General features: G+C 37.0%; 1 protein-coding gene across 3 annotated transcripts in view; it reads right to left on the minus strand.

The window, feature by feature from the left end:
* TBCEL (tubulin folding cofactor E like) overlaps window positions 1-22,195 on the minus strand; it is a 76,176-nt gene that overhangs the window by 10,870 nt on the left and 43,111 nt on the right. For 2 of the 3 annotated variants that reach the window (XM_060605053.3, XM_060605052.3), the window contains one exon: window positions 17,510-17,548. The exons of the other annotated variant lie outside the window; for it this stretch is intronic. In XM_060605053.3, coding sequence (XP_060461036.1) covers window positions 17,510-17,548 — 39 coding nt within the window. The remainder of the gene's footprint in view (window positions 1-17,509; window positions 17,549-22,195) is intronic. 3 annotated transcript variants of the gene reach the window in all.

The following is a 22,195-nucleotide window of genomic DNA, read 5'->3' on the forward strand; positions in this document are numbered from 1 at the left end:
CACAAGTAAACCACAGAACCACTAGATCCCAAACCCAAAGCAGGTGGTGGCGGTCAGGAGCTAAAGTCCTGTTAGTCAAAGGAGAGTAAAAGTACTCTATGGGAGAGAGAGGAACTCAAGCCAGGTTCACTGCATGAAGCAGGGGTAGAGTTGGAGGGATGTAAGGCTGAACAGAAAATAAGAATGCAAAAAACTGCTACAGATCCAATGCTCTTTAGAGCAAAGGGTCTAGATAAAAGAATGAAAAAGACAGCTCTGGCACCAGGAATTGAATCAAATCACCTGCTGCCTAGGTGACTAGACAGGTACTAACTACAATTACCATGGGACCGGAGGCTGGGAAGCTAGTTAGAGACAACTGCAAAACCATTAGATAGGGAGAGGTAAACTCAAACAGGGAGACATAACAATCTTCAGTGTGTATGTACCTAACAATGCAGCTTCAAGATAATGAAGCAAAAACGGACAGAAGTGAAGGTACAAAAAAACAAATCCACAATTACAGTTGGAGACTACAACACTCCTTTCTCAATAATTGATAGAATAAACAGACAGAATATCATTAAAAACATAAAAGACATGAATACTACTAAAAACTTGACCTGACATTTATAAAACATACTTCCCAACAACATTAGAACACACATTTTTTTCTAGTACATGTGGAGTACTGACCAAAACAGACCATATTCTATGCCAAAAATATATCTCAATTAATTAAAAAGAATCAGAATAATACAAAGTATGTTATCTTACTGCAATGAAATTAAACTAGAAATCATTAACAGAAAGATAGCTGAAAAATCCCCAAGTATTTGGAAGATACACAACACACCTGTAAATAACCTATGTGTAAGAAAAGGAAAGTCACAAGAGAAATTAAAAAATATCTGACTTCAATGAAAATGAAAATACAATATATGAAAATGTATAGAATGTAGTTAACACAGTGCTTAGAAGAAAATTTATATAATTAAATGTTTATAAGAGAAAAAAAGAAAGGTCTCAAATCAATGACATAAGCTTTTACCTTACGAAGCTAGAAAAAGATGATCAAATTAAGCCCAAAGCTAGAAGAAAGGAATTATTATAAAGATATTAGCAGAAATCAGTGAAATATAATGCAGGGGGAAAAAAGAAAACCAATAAAACTCAAATCTGGATCTTAAGGGGAGCAAATTTGAGAAACCTCTAGCCAAATTGATCAAGAAAAGAAGATATCAGTATCAGGATTGAACAAAGGAACATCACTACAGACACTACAGACCTTAAAGGTTTATAATAAGTGAGTATTATGAACAGCTTTATGCCCATAAATTCAATAACTAAGATGAAATGGGTTAATTTCTTCAAAGACACAAACTACCAAAGCTCATTCAAGAAGGATATAACTTGAATCAAGTTATATCTCTTAAATAAATTAAATCATAGTTAAAGCTTCCAGCAAAGAACACCAGGCACAGATGGCTTCACTGACAAAATTCTACAAAATATTTAAGAAAGAAATAATACTAATGCCACACAAACTCTTTTAGAGAAGAGGAGAGATAACTCACAAATTCATTTTATGAGGCAAGTGCTATCCCAATATTAAATGAGACAAAGACATTATAAGAAAAGACAATTAAAAATCAATATCCCTCATGAACAGATGCAAAAAATCATCAACAAAATATTAGCAAATGAAATCCACCAACATAAAAAGGAGATAATCATTATAACCAAGTGAGATTTATCCTGGGAATTTAAGGCTAGTTAAACATTTTAAAAAATCAGCCAATATAAGTCACTATATGAACAGACTGAGAAAAACTGTATAAATTTTTCAGCAGATGCAGAAAAAGAATAAGAAATAGAAAAAGAAAATTTTAAAAAGTTATATAGATTGGAAAAGAAAATACACACTGTACTTCATAGGTAACATGATTGTCTACAATAAATCTACTACAATAATTCTAAATAAAAGAACTACTAGAATAAGTTTAGCAACGTTGTAGAATACAAAGTCAATATACAAAAATCACACGTATTTCTACATCTAGCAATGAACAATTGAAAATTGAACATAAAAAATACTATTTTTAACAGGACTAAAACACATGAAATCCTTATGTATAAGTGTAACAAAATATGAGCAGGATCTATATGTGGAAAAATACAAAACACCAATTTCTGAAAGAAATCAAATAAGACTTACATACACGGAGAAATATACTGGTTCATGAACAGGAAGACTCAATATTATTAAGATGTCAATCCTATTCAAATTGTCCTGCAAGATTCCACACAACCACAGTCAAAATCCCAGAAGAATTTTTTTTTCCCTAGAATTCAACAAGCTTATCCTAATATTTATATGAAAAAGCAAAGGAACTAACATAGCCACAATACTTTGAAAAGAAGATCAAAGTTGGAGGACCAACATGACCTGAATTGCAAGACTATAAAGTGACAGGAATCAAGACAATGGGATACTACCAAAAAGGACAGACACATAGATTAATAGAAAAGAACAGAGAATCCAGGAGTAGAGTCTACCTATATGGTTGACTGATTTTCAACACAAGTATAAAATCAATTCAATAGAGAAGGGATAGTCTTGTCAATAACCACTGCTAGAACAATTGACACTCATATGCCAAAGTTTCAGCAAAACAAAAAAATTCATATTCTACACCATATACAAAAATTAGCTCAAATGAATCAAAAGCTTAAATGTAAAACTTAAAACTTGTAACATGTCTAGAAAACATACATGATAATCTCTGTGATCTTGGGTTAGTCAAAAATTTCTTAGATATCACACCAAAATCATGATCAATAAAAGGAAAAAAGAACAGTGAGTTGAATGTCTTCAAAATTTTCTTTACTGGTTTTGAAAAAAGTATTTGAGGAATGCAATGAGAAGCCAGACTGAGAGAAAAAAATGTACCAAACACACATCTGGCAAGGGATGTATATCTGGTGTATATAAAGAACTCTCAAAATCCAATAATAAGAAAACAAAAAACCTACTACGAAAAGGGGCAAAAGATTTTAACAGACATTTCACCAAAGAAGGTATCTGGATGGCAAAGAAGCTCCTAAGAATATGCTCAACATCATTGGTCATTAGGGAAATGCAAATTAAAACTACAATGAGATACCACTATACATCTATTAGAATGGCTAAAATTAAATAAAACAAAAAACAGAACAAAAACAAAACAGAAATAAGAAATTGAAAATAGTGATGATAAGGATGTGGAACAATAGGAACTCTCACATGTAGTTAGTGGGAAAGCAAAATGGTGTGCCACTTTAGAAAACAGCTTAGCAAGTTAAACATATACTTTCCATGTGACTCAGCAATTCCACTTCTGGGTATTTATGCAAGAGAAAGAAGAAGTGTATTCACACACAGAAACCTGTAGCTATTTATCACAGCTTTCTTAATAAATTGCTAAAAAAAAAAAAAAAAAAAAAGGAAACACTCCAAATGTACTTCAGTTGACGAATCACTAAACTGTTACATCTATATAAAAGAATACTACTGGGCAGTAAAAAGGATCTCATTAGTGATATACACAAGATAGATGAATATCAAATGCATCATGTTTAGTAAAAGAAAGGAGACTCAAAGGGGTGCCTACATCTCTTTTCAGGAAATGATAAAACTACTAGGCAGAAAATGAGCAAGAACAGAGATTTGCACAAAACAATCAATCATCAGTATCCAATTGACATATATAGAATTTTATGCCCAACAATAGCAGAATACACATTTTTTGAAGTACATGAAATAATCACCAAGATAGGACATAAAATTAACTTTAACAAATTTAAAAGAATTAGTATTACCTAGTGTATGTTCTCTGACCATAAGAGAACCAAAGTAGAAATCGGTAACAGAAAGATAACAATTTATGAAAAGTCCTAAATACTTGGAAATTCAACTTTTAAATAATCTAGAGATCAAAGAGAAAGCCTCAAATAATTTTTTAAAAACAAAGAGCTGAATGAAAATTAAAATATAACACATCAAAACATGGGATGCCAACAGTGCTGTGAGTGTAATTTCAAGCACTAAATGTTTATTAGGAAAGACCTCAAATCAATAATCTACATTCCTACCTACCTCAAAAGCTAGAAAAAGAAGAGCAAATCAAGCAAAAGGAAGGAAATAATAAAGGTAGTAGAAATCAAAATGGCACTTTATAAAAAATGTTTATTATTCATTTTTGAGAGAGACAGAGTATGAGCAGGGGAGGGGCAGAGAGAGAGAGACACACAGAATCCAAAGCAGGCTCCAGGCTCTGAGTTGTCAGCACAGAGCCCGACACAGGGCTCAAACCCATGAACCATGAGATCATGACCCGAGCTGAAGTTGGCATACTTAACCAACTGAGCCACCAGGCACCCCCAAATGGCATTTTTAAAAAAAGGAAAACAACAAGGGTACCTGGGTGGCTCAGTCGGTTGAGCATCTGACTTCGACTCAGGTCACAATCTCATGGTTCATGAGCTCAAGCCCTACATCAGGCTCTCTACTGTCAGCGTAGAGCCTGCTTCAGATCCTCTGTCCCCCCTTCTCTTTCTGTCCCTCCCCCACTTGTGGTCTCTCAAAAATCAATAAACATTAAAAAAAGAGAAAAATATTTAAAGGAAAAAAAAGGAAAATAACACTGAAAACTACAAAACATTGCTGAAATAAATACAAATAAATGGGGAAAATTCCATGTTCACAGATTAAAATATTTAATATTATTAAGATGTTATACTAACCAAGGTAATATACAGATTCAATGCAATCTCCATCAAAATTCCAATAGCATTTTTTTTGCAGAAAAAGAAAAAAATCATCCTCAAATTCATATGGAATATCAAAGGACCCTGAATAGCCAAAATAATTTTGAAAAGGAAGAATGAACTTGGAGGACTCACACTTCCTTACTTCAAAATATTACAAAGCTACAGTAATCAAAACAGTTTGTTACTGGCATAAAGACAGACATATAGGGGCGCCTGGGTGGCTCAGTCGGTTGAGCGTCCGACTTCGGCTCAGGTCATGATCTCACAGACTGTGGGTTCAAGCCCCGCATCGGGCTCTGTGCTGACAGCTCAGAGCCTGGAGCCTGTTTCAGATTCTGTGTCTCCCTCTTTCTCTGACCCTCCCCTGTTCATGCTCTCTCTCTGTCTCAAAAATAAATAAATGTTTAAAAAAAAAAAAAAAAAAAAAAAAAGACAGACATATAGACCAATGCAAGAGAATAAACAGGCCAGAAATAAAACAACATGTATGTGGTCAAATGATCTCCAATAAAGCTGTCAAGACCACTCAATACATAAAGGACAAACAGTGCTGGGAAAATCGAATACCCACATGCAAAAAAGTTAGAGTGGATCCTCATCTTAACTACATACAAAAATTAACTCAAAATGTATCAAAGACCTAAATGTACAACCCAAAACTATAAAACTGCTAGGAAGAAAACATAGGGGAAAAGTCTCACTGACATTGGATTTGGCAATGATTTCTTGGATATTATACCAAAAGTACAGGCAACAAAAGCAAAAATAGACAAATGGGATTACTTCAAACTTAAAAACTTGTGTGCATCAAGGGATACAATGAGCAGAGAAAAAGCTAACTTACATAATTGGAGAAGATATTTGCAAATCATATATCTGACAAGGGGTTAATATCCAAAATATATAAAGAATTCCTTCAGCTCAATAACAAAAAATAAGAAAGAAAAATGATTTAAAAATAGGCAAAGGACTTGAATAGACATTTTTCCAAAGATGGCATACAAATGGCCAACAAGCATATGAAAAGATGTTCAACATCACTAGTAATTAAAGAAATGCAAATCAAAACAACAGTGAAACACCACCTCACACCCATGAGGATGGCTATTTCCAAAAAAACCCCCAAAAAACAAAAAAACAAACTTACACACATATACACAAAATAATCAGTGTTGGTCAGTGGAGAAATTGGAACTGTTGTGTACTGTTGGTGTCACTGTAAAATGATACAATCACTATGAAAATAAACAGTATGGTGGTTCTTCAAAAATTTAAAAAGAGTTTTACCATAGGATCCAGCAACCCAATTTCTGGGATTCAAAGAATGATAAAGCTGGGTGTTAAAGAGAAATCTGCACATCCATATTCACAGCAGTATGATTCATAATAGCCATGAGGTAGGAGCAACTCAAATGTCTATTGATGGATGAATGGTTAAATAAAATGTGTATATACATACAATAAAATATTATACAGCCTTAAAAAAAAAAAAAAAGGAAATCCTGTCATGTGCTACAACATGGATGAACCTTGAGGACATTAGGCTAAGTGAAATAAGTCAGTCACAAAAAACATACTGTACGATTTCATTTATAGAAGGTATCTAGAATAGTCAAATTCATAGGGACAGAAAGAATAGTAATTGACAGGTGACTGCAAGGGGTTAGAAGGAGTGGGTAATGAGAAGATGATGTTTAATGGGTATAGAGTTTCAGTTTTACAAGATGAAAAATGTTCTGGAGATCTGCTGTACAACAATAGAAATGTATTTAACACAACCAAACTGCACTTTAAAGTGGTTAAGGTAGTAAATTTTACGTTATGTACATTTTACCACAATTAAAAAAATAGTTAAGATGGCAAATTTTGTTATATGTATTTTACTACAGTGAAAATTTAAAAAAATTTTTAAATGACAAAAAACATTAACACCAATTGTACCCAACTTTTCCAGAAAACAGAAGAGAAGGGAACACTTACCAACTCATTTTATGAAGCCAGTGTTACCCTGATACCAAAAGCACATAAAATACATTTTTTTAAAAGAAGCATACTACATACTAATCTCTCTTATGACCTTAAACACAAAAATCCTCAACAAAGTATTAGCAAACCGAATCCAAAAATGTAAAAAAAGAAACATACACTATGATAAAGAGGAATTTATTCTAGATATCTAATGCCAGTTCAACATTTGAAAATCAATCAATATAGCTCTCGTATCAATAAGCTGACCAAGAGAAATCAGACTGACACAGAAACAGCATTTGAAAAGAACTGATATCCATTTATGATAAAAACTTTCAGCATGTTAGAAATAGAGGGAAACTACTTCAACTTGATAAAGAGCATCTATGAAAAATCCCATAGCTAACATTGTACTTAGTGGTAAAAGACTGAATGCTTTTCCCTAAGATTGGGATCAAAGCAAGGATGTCCACTCTTACCACTCGTATGCAACACAGTACTGGAAGTTCTAGCCACTGCAATAAGGCAAGAAAAAGAAAAAGGTCATACAGATTGGAAAGGCATAAATAAAATTTTTATATTTGCAAATGACATGAAATATTCAGGTGTAAATCTAACAAAAGATTTGTAAGTCTTGTATGTTGAAAATTATAAAATGCCAATGGAAGAAATTAAAAAGGCCTAAATAAATGAAGAGACATACTGTGTTCATGCATTGGAAGATCCAATATAGTAAACGTGTCAATCTTCCCCAAACTGATCTACAGGTTTAATAAAATTCCCATCAAAATCTCAGCAAGATTTTTTGTAGACAGAGACAAACTTAGTCTAAAATTTATACAGAAAGGCAAAGGTCCTAGAATAACTAAAATACTCTTGAAGAATAAAGTGGGAAGAATCATTCTATATGATATGAAAGCTAATTATACAGCTACAAGACAGTGTGGTACCTGTGGAATAATAAGAGACATAAATCAGTGGAACAGAACAGAAAACCCAGATATATACCCACACAAACACACTCTCACGATTTTTTTAAAAAGCTGCAAAACAATGCAGTGGGTCAAGCAGCCTTTTCAACAAATAGTGCTAGAAAACTGGACAACTAGAGGTAAAAAAAAAAAAAAAAAAAAAGAGCCTCAGCTTAAACTTCCCACCTTGCACTGAAATTAACTCGAAATGGATGACAGATTCGAATGTACAATGTAAAACGATAAAACTTTTAGGAAAAAACAAGAAAAACTTCAATATCTATGCCTAGGCAGAGTTATTAACACTAACAGCACAATTCATAAAAGGAAAAACTGGTAAATTGGGTCTCATCAAAATTAAAAATTTTTGTGCTATGAAAGCTCACAGGAAAAAAATAAAAAGACAAAGCTACATACTAATAGAAAAAAATTTGCAAACCACATATCTAACAAAGTAGTATCTCAAGCATATAAATAGCTCTCAAACTCAACAGTAAGGAAAGAAACAATCCAATCAAAAATTGGGCAAAAACCACAGAGATATGTCACTGGAGGCTTTACAGATGGCAAATAAGCACATGAAAAGGTATTCAAGATCTTTAGCCATCAGCGAATTCCAGAGGATTAAGTCATCAGCCATCAGGAGATATTATGCACTGACCAGAATGGCTAAAATATGAAAAAAGTGACAACATCAAATGCCAGCAAGAAAACGCTGCAGAGAAATTTGATCACCCATTTATTGCTGGTGGGAATGTAAAATGATACAGTTATTCTAGAAAACAGTATGGTAGCTCCTTATAAAACTATGGATGTAAATTTAAAAAAATAAAGAATAAAACAAGTTAAAAAAAACAAAACAACTATATATGCAACTACCGTGCTGTTCGGCAATTGCACTCCTTGGCATTTATCCCAAGGAATGAAAACTTATGTTCATAAAAAAAACCTATACAAGAATATTCATATATTATTTGTAATAACCCCAAACTGGAATCAATCCAGATGTTCTTCAATAAATGAAGGGTTAAATAAACTTTAGTACATATATAGCATAGACTACTACAAAGCAGGGGCCCCTGGGTGGCTCAGTTGGTTAAGTGTCTGACTCTTAGTTTTGGCTCGGGTCACCATCTCACAGTTTGCGAGATAGAGCTCTGAGACAGGGTCTGCGCTGACAGTGCAGAGGCTGCTTGGGATTCTCGATCTCCCCTTCTCTCTGCCCCTCCCCAACTCGCACACACACTCTCTCTCTCAAAATAAATAAACTTAAAACAAAAAAAGAGGTTAGTAAAAATAGACGGATCGGTGACGCTTTGAGTAGGTATTAATTAAAAAGAATAAAAGAGTACTACGTAGCAATAAAAAGGGCACAAAGTACTGATACGTGTAACAATTTAGATGACTCTCCAGGGAATTAAGCTAAGTGAAAAAAAAAAAAAAAATCCCAAAAGGTTATATACTGTATGGTTCTATTTTTCTAACATTTTTGAGATGGCAAAATTTTATAAATGAAGATAAGATTAGTGGTTGCTAAGGGACAGAGATGGGAATAGGGGAGCTGGCAGGGAGTAGAGTGTGGTTATAAAAAGGCAATGTGAAAGGTCATTGGTGATGGAACTGTTCATCTTGACAATGGCAGTGGACACATAAACTTACACATGCAATAAAACGTAGAGAACTAAAATACACACAGACACACAGACACACGTACAAGTAAAACTGGAGAAACCTGAATAAAATCAGTGAACTGTTATCAACGCTAAAATCCTGGTTGTGATACCGTACTACAATTCTGCAAAATTTTACTATTGGGAGTAAATAGATAAAGGGTACATGGGACCTGGCTGTATATATTTTTTTAATTTTTTCTTAATGTTTATTCATTTTTGACAGAGAGAGAGAGCACAAGCTGGGGAGGGGCAGAGAGCGAGGTAGACACAGAATCTGAAGCAGACTCCAGGCTCTGAGCTGTCAGCACAAAGCCCACCACTGGGCTCGAACTCCCGGGCTGTGAGATCATGACCTGAGCTGATGTCAGATGCTTAATTGGCTGAGCCACCCAGGCGCCCCTGTACTATTTTTTACAACTACATGTAAATCTACAATTATCTCAATAAAAATTTCAGTTGAAAGAAAAGGTTACATACTATGTGATTCTATTTATGTGACATTCTGGAAAAGTGAAAACTATAGGGTCAGAAAACAGATCAGTGGATGCCAGAGGATGAGGTCAGGGAAAGACTTTTTTGGGCGATAGAACAGTTGTATGTTCTGTGTTGGTAGTTACATAATTGTAGTTTTGTCAAAACTCAGAAATGTACACTTAAAAATAGAACTTACTCTGTCAATTATACCTCAATAAACCTAACTTTAAACAAAGGATACTACTAAAAATACAATCATTCAGTAGGACCAATTAAAAAAAGAGAGAGAAAGGCAGAAATAAACATTCAGAATGAAAAAGGAGATGACTATTAATGCAGCACTTTGATCACAAAAGATCAACTATATAGAGGGTGTGTGTGTGTGTGTGTGTGTGTGTGTGTACAAATATGTAATAAGGGCATTATAGAATGTTGTTGAAGATCTACTGTTAAGTAAGAAAAAGCAAGGCTATGTACAAAAGTTATGCACTAAACAGCAATGTAACTGTAACAAGAAAACAGTGTCAGTAGTTACCTGGGGACCACATATCTGAATAGCTGCTGCTAAGGATAAAAGTGGGAAGAGGGGCACCTCAGTCGGTTAAGCATGTGACTCTTGATTTTGCCTCAGGTCATGATCTCACAATTTGTGGAATTGAGCCCCGCATCAGGCTCTGTGTCAACAGCACGGAGCCTGCTTGGGATTCTCTCTTTCCCTCCCCTGCTCATGTGCGTGCGCTCTCTCTCTCGCTCTCTCTCTCTCTCTCTCTCTCTCTCAAAATAAATAAATAAATAAACATTTTTTAACAAAAGTGGGAGGACTTGGTTTATGGTCTATATCGTTTCAGAAATTTTCAGTTGGGTTCCATGTGAAGCATCACCCAGTCCAAATGAGAATTAAATAGAATAAAATAATTTAAAAACATAAACACCTATTCCCAAATCCTAAGAATATTATGAATGACTATAAAAAGTTAAAACTAAATGAAAAAGTTACTTTAATAGAAAAATATAAAATTACCAATCCAATTCATTTTATGAAGCTAATAATATAACCTTCAATAACAAAACCAGAAAAGAACAGTAGAAAAGAACATTACAAACCAATACCAAATACTTAAATATGAAAATGGATGGAAACATCCTAAATAAAATCACAAAATTAGATTCTGCAGTGTTGTAAAAGAACACTTAATATTTTACAACCAGGTTGAATATTCCAGGAATGCAAAGATGGTTCACTATCTGAAAAATGCATCACTAAAATTCAGATTATCAAAACAACATGTTCACCTCACTACAGAAAGAACATTCTGTAAAAAAACAATAGTTGTTCATATTAAAAGAAACTCTTAGAAAAACAGAGGCAGTAAGTACCTCGACCTGATATGAAAAACAACTATGAAAAACCGACAGCAAAAGTCGTATTTCATATCAAAATACTTCACACCGAAACTTTGGAAGCAAAGTGAGAAACAGTGAGAAACAAGATGACGATGCCCTCTTTTACTGATAATACTATACTGCAGGACTGTCTACCCAGAAACCCAGAAGAAAGTAGAGATTAACTATCTTATACGACAGCGAGACCGATGGCTACATGACCACACACAAATACACAGCATTTTTCTACACCAACAATAGGCAATTAGAAAGCAGTAACAGAAAAAATGATTTCATTTAAAATAGCAACAAAATGCATAAGACGCCTAGAAACAGAACTGAACAAATATGCACGAGGCCTTTGAGAGAGAATTAGAAACAATGCTGAAGGACATAAAAGATGCTCTGAATTAAATGGGAAGATCTCCTATGTTCACAGATGAGAAGACAAAATAGTATCAAGCTGTCAATTCTCCCAAATTAGTCAGTGAATTCACTACAATCAGAATCCAAACTGCAGCAGGATTTTTGTGGTTCTTGGTAAGTCAACCCTAAAATTTACTAGGGAAATGAGGCTACAATCTCAAAGGTAATCTGAGAAACAGTTAGGTGTAGAGACCTGCCCTTAATGGGAATTCAGACTTTGCAATGTGATTTCATGATTTTGTAACGGTATAGGAAAGGACACATACACCAGTGGAAAAGACCAGGGTGGAGGCAGAACCACGCATGCATATAAAAAATGAGATATATGACAGAGGCGGCATTAAAGATCAGTGGTGAACACCAATTATCCATATGGGGAAAAAAGCAAACCCTCAGATCTCTATTTGACACCATCTGCAAAAACAGATTCCAGGTGGATCAAAGACACAAATGTGAAAACACATTTCGAAAAAAAGCCAGGAGATTATCTTAAGTGATCTCTGGAAAAGAAAAGATTCTGTTAGAAAAGATGGAGTAAGAATAAACCACAGAGTGAAAGACTGACACATTTAATGGCAAACTTTTGAAACTTCTTTTCAACAAAATACAAAGTGAAAAGAGGAGACTGAAAAGTTATAGACGGAGAGAAGAAACTGCAGTGCATATTAACACAGAGTTATAAAATCCCATTTTATATTTTTATGGATATATACAATATAGTTAAGTAGACAGAAGGGATACACATCAAATTCTTGCCAGGGATTACTTCTTGGCATAAACAGGACTGAGAACAGGGGCAAAAACCTCCTCTAATTTCACCTGTGATACTGTTACTTTCAATTTAAAAAATAAACTGGCAGTGAATAGTAAAATATTAGTAATCACCAGTTCTGAATAACGTGAACATGAGTATTTTATTTTATTGTTCTCAGTATTTTTTTTTTAATCCTAAAAAGCAAACAGAAGCAAAACAAAGATGAAAACTGGCCCCTGCCCTGGCCAAAACAAAAGTCGAGACGCCAAAGATCATTTCCCCCAAGACCATGATGTGGGCGGACCGATTCTCATTCTCTCTTTCCTTTGCAGGTATATGCAAATTCTCATATATAACTCCAATCAAGATGAGGAAGGTAGCCTATCTTCTGCTGGGCTGGGAAAGTGGCAAGAAGTCAAAATCAAGCCCAAGGTAATTGGAATGACAAAGGCTGTGAGCGACAGGGAAAGCTACCATTTCAGGGGCTCTCCGTGGTGCGCCAAGGAGAAAGCCCCTTTTGTTTCTCATCAGACTGGAAGCTGAATGGGAGGAGTGCTGTGTCACGGCCCTTGTCAGAGGATGATGGAGCCTGGCAATATGGAGAAGCCCAAGAGACTCCTGTCCAATGTAGGAATGTTCCTTCACAACAGCAGGTCCTCTGTCTGGAAGGAATACGAGGTAACAGATGCAGCACACTAGGATTTCTCCAGCATCCAAGACAAAGCAAGCCTTCACTGAGGTGGTGTCTGAATACAAGCTGCTGCCCTGCTCTCACAATAACGTGAAGATACAATCAGCTGTATTTAGAAAAGCCATTAGTCTTAAGGAGGAAAAAACCATACTCTCCATATTTTAAAAAGCATGCCACTAATGACAAGCCAATAAGCATTTGAGGAATGCCTAATATAATCCTTGACATAATTAAGGACTTCCCGGGGCATAGTTTAGGGACCCCTTAGGACAAACAGAAAGTGAGGTATCGAAGGAGAGTAAAACTGAAGCAAAGCCTTTAAGAAAACCTATTTCTGGCTTTGCTGCTCTCTCTGACAACAGTGTCTCTTCCCAGCAAATAATTGTTCACTGGAGCTATGCCTCTTCTAACTCTTCATGAAAAACAAAATTCAAAGCCTGAAAAAAAGAGATCCCCCAAATCAGTGAATTTACTTCCTCCCCACTATCATCAAAAACAAAAAGAAACATCTTCAACAAATGACGTTGAGAAAACTGGACAGCAACATGCAAAAGAATGAAACTGGACCACTTTCTTACACCAGACACAAAAATAAATTCAAAATGGATGAAAGACCTCAATGTGAGACCTGAAACCATAAAAATCCTTGAAGAGAGCACAGGCAGTATGTCTGTGACATCAGCAGTAGATAGGTCCCCTGAGGCAAGGGAAACAAAAGCAAAAATAAACTACTGGGACTACATTAAAATAAAAAGCTTCTGTACAGTGAAGGAAACAGTCAACAAAACTAAAAGACAACCTACTGAGTAGGAGAAGATATTTGCAAATGACATATCCGACAAAGGATTGGTTCCAAAATATATAAAGGACTTCTAAAATGCATCACCCAAAGAGCGAATAATCCAGTTAAAAATGGGCAGAAGGCACGAACAGACATTTCTCCAAAGAAGACATCCAGATGCCCAACAGACATATGAAAAGGTGCTCATCGTCACTTATTGTCAGAAAAATACAAATCAAAACTACAATGAGACCAACACCTCACACCTGTCAGGACGGCTAAACTCCAAACCAGAAGAAACAACAGGTTTGGGCAAGGATCTGGAGAAAAAGGAACCTTGGGTATACTGCCGGTGGGAATGCAAACTCGTGCAGATACTCTGGAAAACATACGGAGGTTCCTCAGAAAGCGAAAAACAGAAGTGCCCTACGATCCGGCAATCACACTACTGGTATCTACCCAAAGAATACAAAAATACTACTCAAAAATACTGTAGCAAAGGGGCACAGACACTCCTATGTTCACAGCAGCATTATTTACAATAGCCAAGATACAGAAGCAGCCCAAATGTCCAGTGACTGATGAAGGGTAAAAAAGATGTGGTATATACATACAAAAGAATATTATTCAGCCACAAAAAAGAATGACATTTTGCCAATTGCAATGACATGCATGGAGCTAGACAGTATCCTGCTAAGTGAAATAGGTCAGTCAGAGAAAGACAAATACTGTATGATTTCATTCAAATGTGGAATTTAAGAAACAAAACAAAGGAGCAGAGGGGAAAAAAGAGAGACACAAACCAACAAACAGACTCTTACCTAAAGAGAACAAAACTGATCGTTACCAGATGGAAGGGGTGGGGAGGAGTGAAATAGGTGACAGGGATTAAGGAGGGCGCACATGTGTGATGAGCACCAGGTGATTAAAATAAAAACGTAAAAAACAAAAAACCACCAACCGCCTCCCCCAAAGAAACAGTTGAACCGTAAAAGATACATGATATGTTGATTTTTTTTTATTATTATTATTTACATCCAAGTTAGCTAGCACATAGTTCAATAATGATTTCAGGAGTAGAGTCCGGTGACTCATCCCCTACGTAGAACACCCAGTGCTCATCCCAACAAGGTGTCTTCCTTAATGCCTCTTACCCATTTAGCCCATCCGCCCACCCACAATCCCTCCAGCACCCCTCAGTTTGTTCTCTGTATTTAATAAGAGTCTCTTATGTTTCGTCCCCCTCCTTGTTTTTATATTATTTTTGCTTCCTTTCCTTTATGTTCACATGATATGTTGATTTCTCAAAGAAAAGTTACATGGGTTTTCTTTTTGTTTCTCTTTAAAACTTAACAGAGGAAGACCGGTATTAGTTCAGTACTAAATAAGCAATTTAAATTCACGCAGAGGAAATGGAGATAAAGCAAACAACATAAAGGAAAAACTGATAAATATAGGCAATGCAGACAGACATTTGATAAATGGTGAGGCAAAAACGATAGTACGCTTTAACTTGCACAGATTCACAAACGTGTAGGTTTCTTTTTCTCTAAAAATGATACTCTTATACCCCTAGATAAATCAGGGCTGTACATATCAGAAAACAAGTAGAACTTCCCCGTGCGTTTTCTAAGGACTATTTCAAATTCCACAATGGAATTCAGTCCTCACGTGCCCCTCTGCATAAGGACATAAGCCACCCCCAGTGCACATTTGCTTTACCAAAGTTTCAGTTATTAACTGGTTCTCTCTAAGCTTCTCCCTCGAAATAGAAACCACAATCTTCCCGAGAACTTCCCCACTTGAAATGTCTCAATGATTTTCCACTGCATGCAAAAAAAAGTCCTAGTGTCCTGGCATGGCATACCAAGGTCTTCAAGGCCCTGCCCTGGCTCCTACCTTCCCGCCCAGGACTACTGTGGCTACTTTCCACGAAGCATTTCAAACCACTGCAGATCACTACACATCAGGAGTTATTTCCTTTTTTGCCCTTCCGGTCTGGAACATTCTCCCCTCCCCTTCACCAGGTTGACTCATTCATTGTCTAGGAAGTACCACCTTTTCCAGCAGAGCAGAGTAACCCTGCTTCGTGCTCCCTGAGCATATGCGGAGATTCAGTCATTTTACTGAACTATTTTGGCTGTTTTGTCAGGCACCACCCTAGGCGTTGAGGTTAGGACTAAGTACAAAACAGAAGTCCCTGCCTTTACAGAACTTACAGTAGAGTGTGGGGAGGCCAGGAGCGTATAAAAAATGCAAGTCAGGTGTTGCTAAATAAGAAAAATAAAAGTAGGTTAAGAGAATTGCAGGAGACAGAGTCGCACTGTTTGAGATCAGCTGGTCAGGGAGGAGTCTCTGATAAGGTATCCCAAAGAGAGAAAGCCATGCAGTTAACCTTGTGCATTCCACAGAGGGAAAAAGTACAAAGGCCTGAGGTGGGAGTGTGCTTGATGGGTTTCAGGAACAGCACGGGAAGGCTTTTTCGTTTTTTGTTTTTTAAATAAACTTGAGTTCTGATAAACTGGCTCCCATGTGGACAATAAGCCACAGGGGCAAGGTGAATTGAGGGAGACCATATAGGAGGGTGCTAGAATAATACAGGTAAGACACGACGGAAGCTTGAACTAAAACGAATGGTAAGAAATAGACAGATTGCCTATATATTTTTGGAAGTGGTACTGAAAGAAAAAAACCTAATCGACTAGATGTGGAGTATGGGAGAAGGAAATCAGGGACAACTCTGAGGTTTTGTCCCTGGCAACTGGAAAAACGAGCGATGGAAAACTTGCAGAGGAACAGACTTGCAGAACAGTAGAGGCAGGGGCCAGAGAAAGGTAAGGGAGGGTATCAGAAGTTTGGTTTGGGACACAACAGGTTTAAACATTCAGGTGGAGATGTCAGGTAGGCCTTTGGAAATACTAGGCTGAAACTCAGGGGCAGATCAGAGCTGGAGAATGAATTTGGCAGTTATTAGAATAGAGGAGGCACGTAAAGACGCAGGACTGGATAAAAGTACCTAAGGATGAGTACAAAAGAGGAGAAGTCCGAGGACCAAATCCTATGGTGTCTTTATTTTTAGAGGTGGAGAACATGAACAGGAGCCAGCAAAGGAGATATGTCTTTAGCTTAGCCCAGATGGCAAGCTTCTTGAGAGCAGACAGTACTTTTTTGTCTCTTTGCCTCCCACTTCTGGCCCACAGCCTCTTGGTTCACAGCAAGTGTTCGGTAAATAAGTTAAACTAACTGCCCTTTGAAACCCAGCTAGAATCCAGAGTTACCTCCTAGAAGTTCCTCTGGTAAAATCTGAGAGTCCAATAAATGAAATACAACCAGCCCAGTGAGGACATCTTTTCAGCCACCAGCAGCACACACGGAACTTATTTTGAAATAGCACACCACTGTTACACAAGCCATGAAAAGACAAGGCACAGATGAAGGCTTCAAAAGAAAGTGTCCATTGATTGGAAAAGCAAACACTATGATGTTTAAAGGTCAAGAATCAGGAGTAGAAATTTTTTGCCTTCCATTATCTCACAAAGTAAATCCACATGAAACATATAAGCAACTGCTCGTTCTTCTGTGTTAGTCCATTATTACCATGAACATCTACAGTAAACGACAGACTTCCAGCTCCACCTATCAACAGAAAACAATAAAAAGGATAACTGAGCATCTGTAAGAAATTACAAAACTCTTAATTAAGTGTATCTCCCTTTTGTCCTCTAAACATTTTATTCTGTTCATCATAAAAAAATTGAAATCGTTCAGGTAACTGGAGCTAGTGTTGTAGTCTGAGGGAGAAAAACAGAATATGTAAATTTATGGATCATCTTTATAAAGTCTTCTGTTGCTAAAACGACTAATCACATGGAAACAGATGTGTGTGAGTAATACAACTGACTCACAAAATCACTTTGCTACCATAAAGGACATTCAACTGATCATAATGGCTTTTTATTCATGCCCTTGAAAGACATACTGGCTACCTTTTCTTACGTCTAAGTTGAATACAAGTATTACATGTTTAATGGAAGGAGAAGGAAAAGCTCAGGGAACCTAACAATTGGAAAAAGATGTTGGTAGAAGTCAGAATTTATAGGAAAATCAAGTTAAGCACTGGTTTTTAAAAAATCCATGGTCAAATGGATTTTATTTCTCCAAAACCCATCCTACCTGGAAACTAAAGTTCAAATGTGGTTCTGTATGAATTATTGAATTATCCAGAGTGAAATTTTCACCTTTTACTACCTAGACACTGTGTTATTCACTGTTCATTGGTATTTTAAGGAGAGATTATGCATATAATTTGGAAGACAATTAAAAAAATGATAGCCACAGTAAACACCTTTATAGATCAGTATTCTTAATTCATAATAAATGCATTATAATACAAATTCCTCCATGCTTATCCATCATTCCATCTTGATATCAGGATGAATGGTATTACAATTCTTTTTTAATTGCCTAACACAGTTCCTAGCGCATTACAATGGCTCAAAAAATATTTGCTCTACCGGAGCAGATCATTCTACTGGAGGATTTATGAAAACAAACAAACAAACACACAAACAAAAAAACTATTAGGCAACAGGTACTATAGTGGATATATGTCAACTTTAGCTGTCCAGCATCGGATTTGAGGGAAACCCCAGACAGATCAGAAGTAGGAACTATTTTCCACTACAAAACTAACGAGGAGTAAATACTCTTTCTTCTTTCCCTGAAAGCCAAAACACAGGAAGGTAACAAACTTACCTAACTGTAACTGGAAATGCAAAGACACAAGGTCTAACAGCGATTATTCATAGCAGATACAGAAAAATCAAGAATTCAAAGGCATGACTGTAAATGTGTGGGGGCAATGAAGTCTAGCAGCGTGTTGATGACTGACCAGTGACCAGAGTCTGTAGAGAGAGATCTAGAAATCTTGGCTGTGCCTGGCTTTCCAACAATCCTGCCTAAGCCTGATTTTCTAATCTTCCTGTCAATTCTGTGAGCTACATAGTATTCATTATTCTTTTACTAAATTCATACCCTACTGAAGTTGGCCAGAGTTGATTTCTGTTGTGTGCACTCAGAAACTGGCACCAGGGAGATTACCAGCAAGAGCCCCGCAGGTCATTATAGGCAATTTGAAATTGGTTTTTGGCCTAGCAGGCCCAGCGAACGTCGTCTTAGTGTTCACGGAAGGGATTGTGCAAAGGCCTTGACGTGGTGTAGCGAAGTAACTCATGACCACTTGTGGCCCCACGGGAAGCTCTAGGTGATTCAGAGAGTGCTGCCAAGAATAAAACAATGTGAACGGTAGGAAGAATTCAAGACTACGAGGCAGAGCATCTGCTACTCTAAGGGCATAAGACAACCTGAATCAAGAGAATATTAAGGTCAAATCCCTAGGAACTAGGCTCAAAGCAGACTGAAACCCAGGTACTTTAAAGAAAAGTGTCTTTTCTCTTACAACAATAAAGCTGAGGTAGCTATTAAAAACAAATGCACACAGTTTGATGCCCCAGGTTGCTGAATTACAGGCCAGTTAAATCTGTATCCATATCGGGACTGTTCTACGAAAGCTGAAGCACGGACCGGAAAGAGTGGGGATGGGGAGGAGAATGACCCGGAGTAGAGGTACATAGGAAGACTCTGAGGGCTCGGGAACATCCTGAATCCCTAATCCTCACTCAGGCCCCTGGCTAGCAGGCTTAAAGAGACTGTTCCTCTCTTGCTTGAGAAGGCGGGAGAAACCCCTGCCTAAGGGAATTACCTTGCAAGAGTGAACGAATCCCTATTTGCCTCATCCTTACACACACACACACACACACACACACACACACACACACACACACACTCTGCTCCACTACCATCAGATCACAGCATGCTCTGTGGGGTTGATTACAAAAACATCAAAGGAATTGCAAGAATTCGGTCATTTACGTGGACAAAATGCAGGAAATAAGTACAGGAATAGATTCCGAGTGTGCTGACCCAGGAAGGAGAAGCAATGTTAGATCTAGCTGATTTTGTTGATGTAAGTACAGTACCAGAGGTTCTGAGTTCAAAAAGGTAGCTTTAGTGGCTGGAAGTGGTTCTAAAATTTTGTCTAGTTGGATGATTAGAAATTGGACTCATGGTGGTCTATGCTAAACAAAGTTGAGATGCCACCAATTTGGGGGATGATGTGGAAGGAGAAAATAAAACACTTCAGGACACAGGAATGATGGAAATTATTGCCACCCATGTTATTCCTTCACTCATTCTCCATCTATGAACCAAAGGACCTAGAAGACACTTCCTTTTCCAAGGCCTTGAAAAATACATTCGTGAGTAGAACACTCACACCTGTGAAAAATATTTAACAGACCAGTAAGGCACTGACATCAGTTTGCTCATTTCAATTTCAAGAAAAGTGGAAGACACTAAGCAGTGACATTTAACCACTAGTGAGTGGGAAAGGAGGCATAATTCCATAAACAGGCAGCAAGGCCAGAGTGGTAATTAAAATAGCTTGAATCTTTTACAGTAGCTAATTGGTCACAGTCTTTAGGATTAGAATAAACAGGTTATCTCATTTCAGGGAGAAAGAAATGTGTTTTCATTTGTACAAGGACTACATTAGGACAGGTAAGAATAATTTTTTATATGTAGAACTATGCGGAAAAGGTATCCTCATAGATGTTGGACAGTCAAAATGGCAGACTGTCATAGAGGTTCTTTTTACTGAATTGCTCCTGTTTGGGGAAAAGTCCGAAGATCAGGCAAAGCAGGGTTCTACCTCTCACTGCAGAAGCCAAAGTGGAACAGGTAATCCCTCTCCCTATCTCTCTGAAGACAAAATGTGAGCACGTACCCTAAACACAGACAATCGATTGGTCAGACACAGAGGCAAAGGTCAGCGAGAGATTATTTCCAGCACAGCCCGTGCACAACCGCAAGCGTCCGGCGGTGAAGTCCAGCACTGTGGTGACTAGGGAGGACGGTGCCAGCAGAGACACGTGAGGCCAAACACCAAGTGACACCTTGGCTGCTCTTGCTGCCCCTGGCTCCTGTCTAGGCCTGGTTCTGCAGCTTGCCTAACAATTTTCGCAGTTTCTCAATATCCTTCCAATAAATTCCTCCTGTGGTTGAAGATGGTGGCCATGACCCAAATTCAAGAACACGGACTAGTGCAGAGGTATATACGCACTTTAGGAAAATTATGCCATCGAGACAGAAAACAACGTACTGCCTATATGTGTACTACTTCCTGCAGCGGGCTGGAAATTAAATAAACTATAATGATGAGCTTATGCTCAAAGCCCAAATATTTACTTCTCCCGTTAATAAGTTAGAGTGAATCAAGTAAAACTAATAGATGTTAGGTCATGTTTTACAAAAAAAAAAAAAAAAAAAAAAACAAAAAAAAAAACAAAGTCATGCTGCTTAACCTATTATTTCTAGGTTGTATTAAAAGGCACAGTAATATTTATTTCTCCCTATTTGGCTGTCCTTAGCTAATTTTAAAAGGCAGTCTTCAAAAATCTTGATTTGTCTCATATTTTTAAAATGTTTATGCTTTAAAATACTACTAACAAAACCACAGAATCTTTTTATACAGTACTAGTTGAGCCTTATAGAATGTTAACCCCCTCAAAGCTGTAAGTAATAGAAAACTCTGGGGAAAATTAGATATATTTAGTAAGGATGAATTGGAATCACAGAAATTTATAACCAGAAGATCAACTGACTAGACTCCCATTCAGTCCTAACTTGCATCCTGCTTGTCTAATGTGATTCGTGTTATTTGTTAAGGTCATTAAGGAAAGCATAGAACATTTTTGCTTAGTGGTTCTAGTTGCCAACACCTAAAAACCAGTTTGGGGGGATATTTTTTCCTTGTATGTTTACCTATATCATACCTGTTACATTTCCTTTTACATTTACAGAGTATTAAATGTAGCTCCTTCCCAACCTTCATGCATTATGGTGGGAATGTAAATTGGTGTAGCCATTGTGGAAAACAGTATGGAGGTCCCTCAGAGAGTTAAGACTCGAAATACCAAATGATCCAGCTATCCCACTTTCGGGTACTTATCCAAAGAATTAAAAAAACATTAACTTGAAAAGATATGTGCACCTCTATGTTCACTGCAGCATTATTTACAATAGCCAAGATACGGAAGCAACTCAAGTGTCCATCGATAGATGAGTGGATAAAGATGTGGCACGTGCACACGCACACACGCGCACACACGCGCACACACACACACGCACACACACACGCTGAAATATTACTCAGCCATAAAAAAG

Source organism: Panthera onca, chromosome D1, assembly GCF_046562875.1.
Source record: "Panthera onca isolate mPanOnc1 chromosome D1, mPanOnc1 haplotype 2, whole genome shotgun sequence".
Lineage (NCBI taxonomy): Eukaryota > Metazoa > Chordata > Mammalia > Carnivora > Felidae > Panthera > Panthera onca.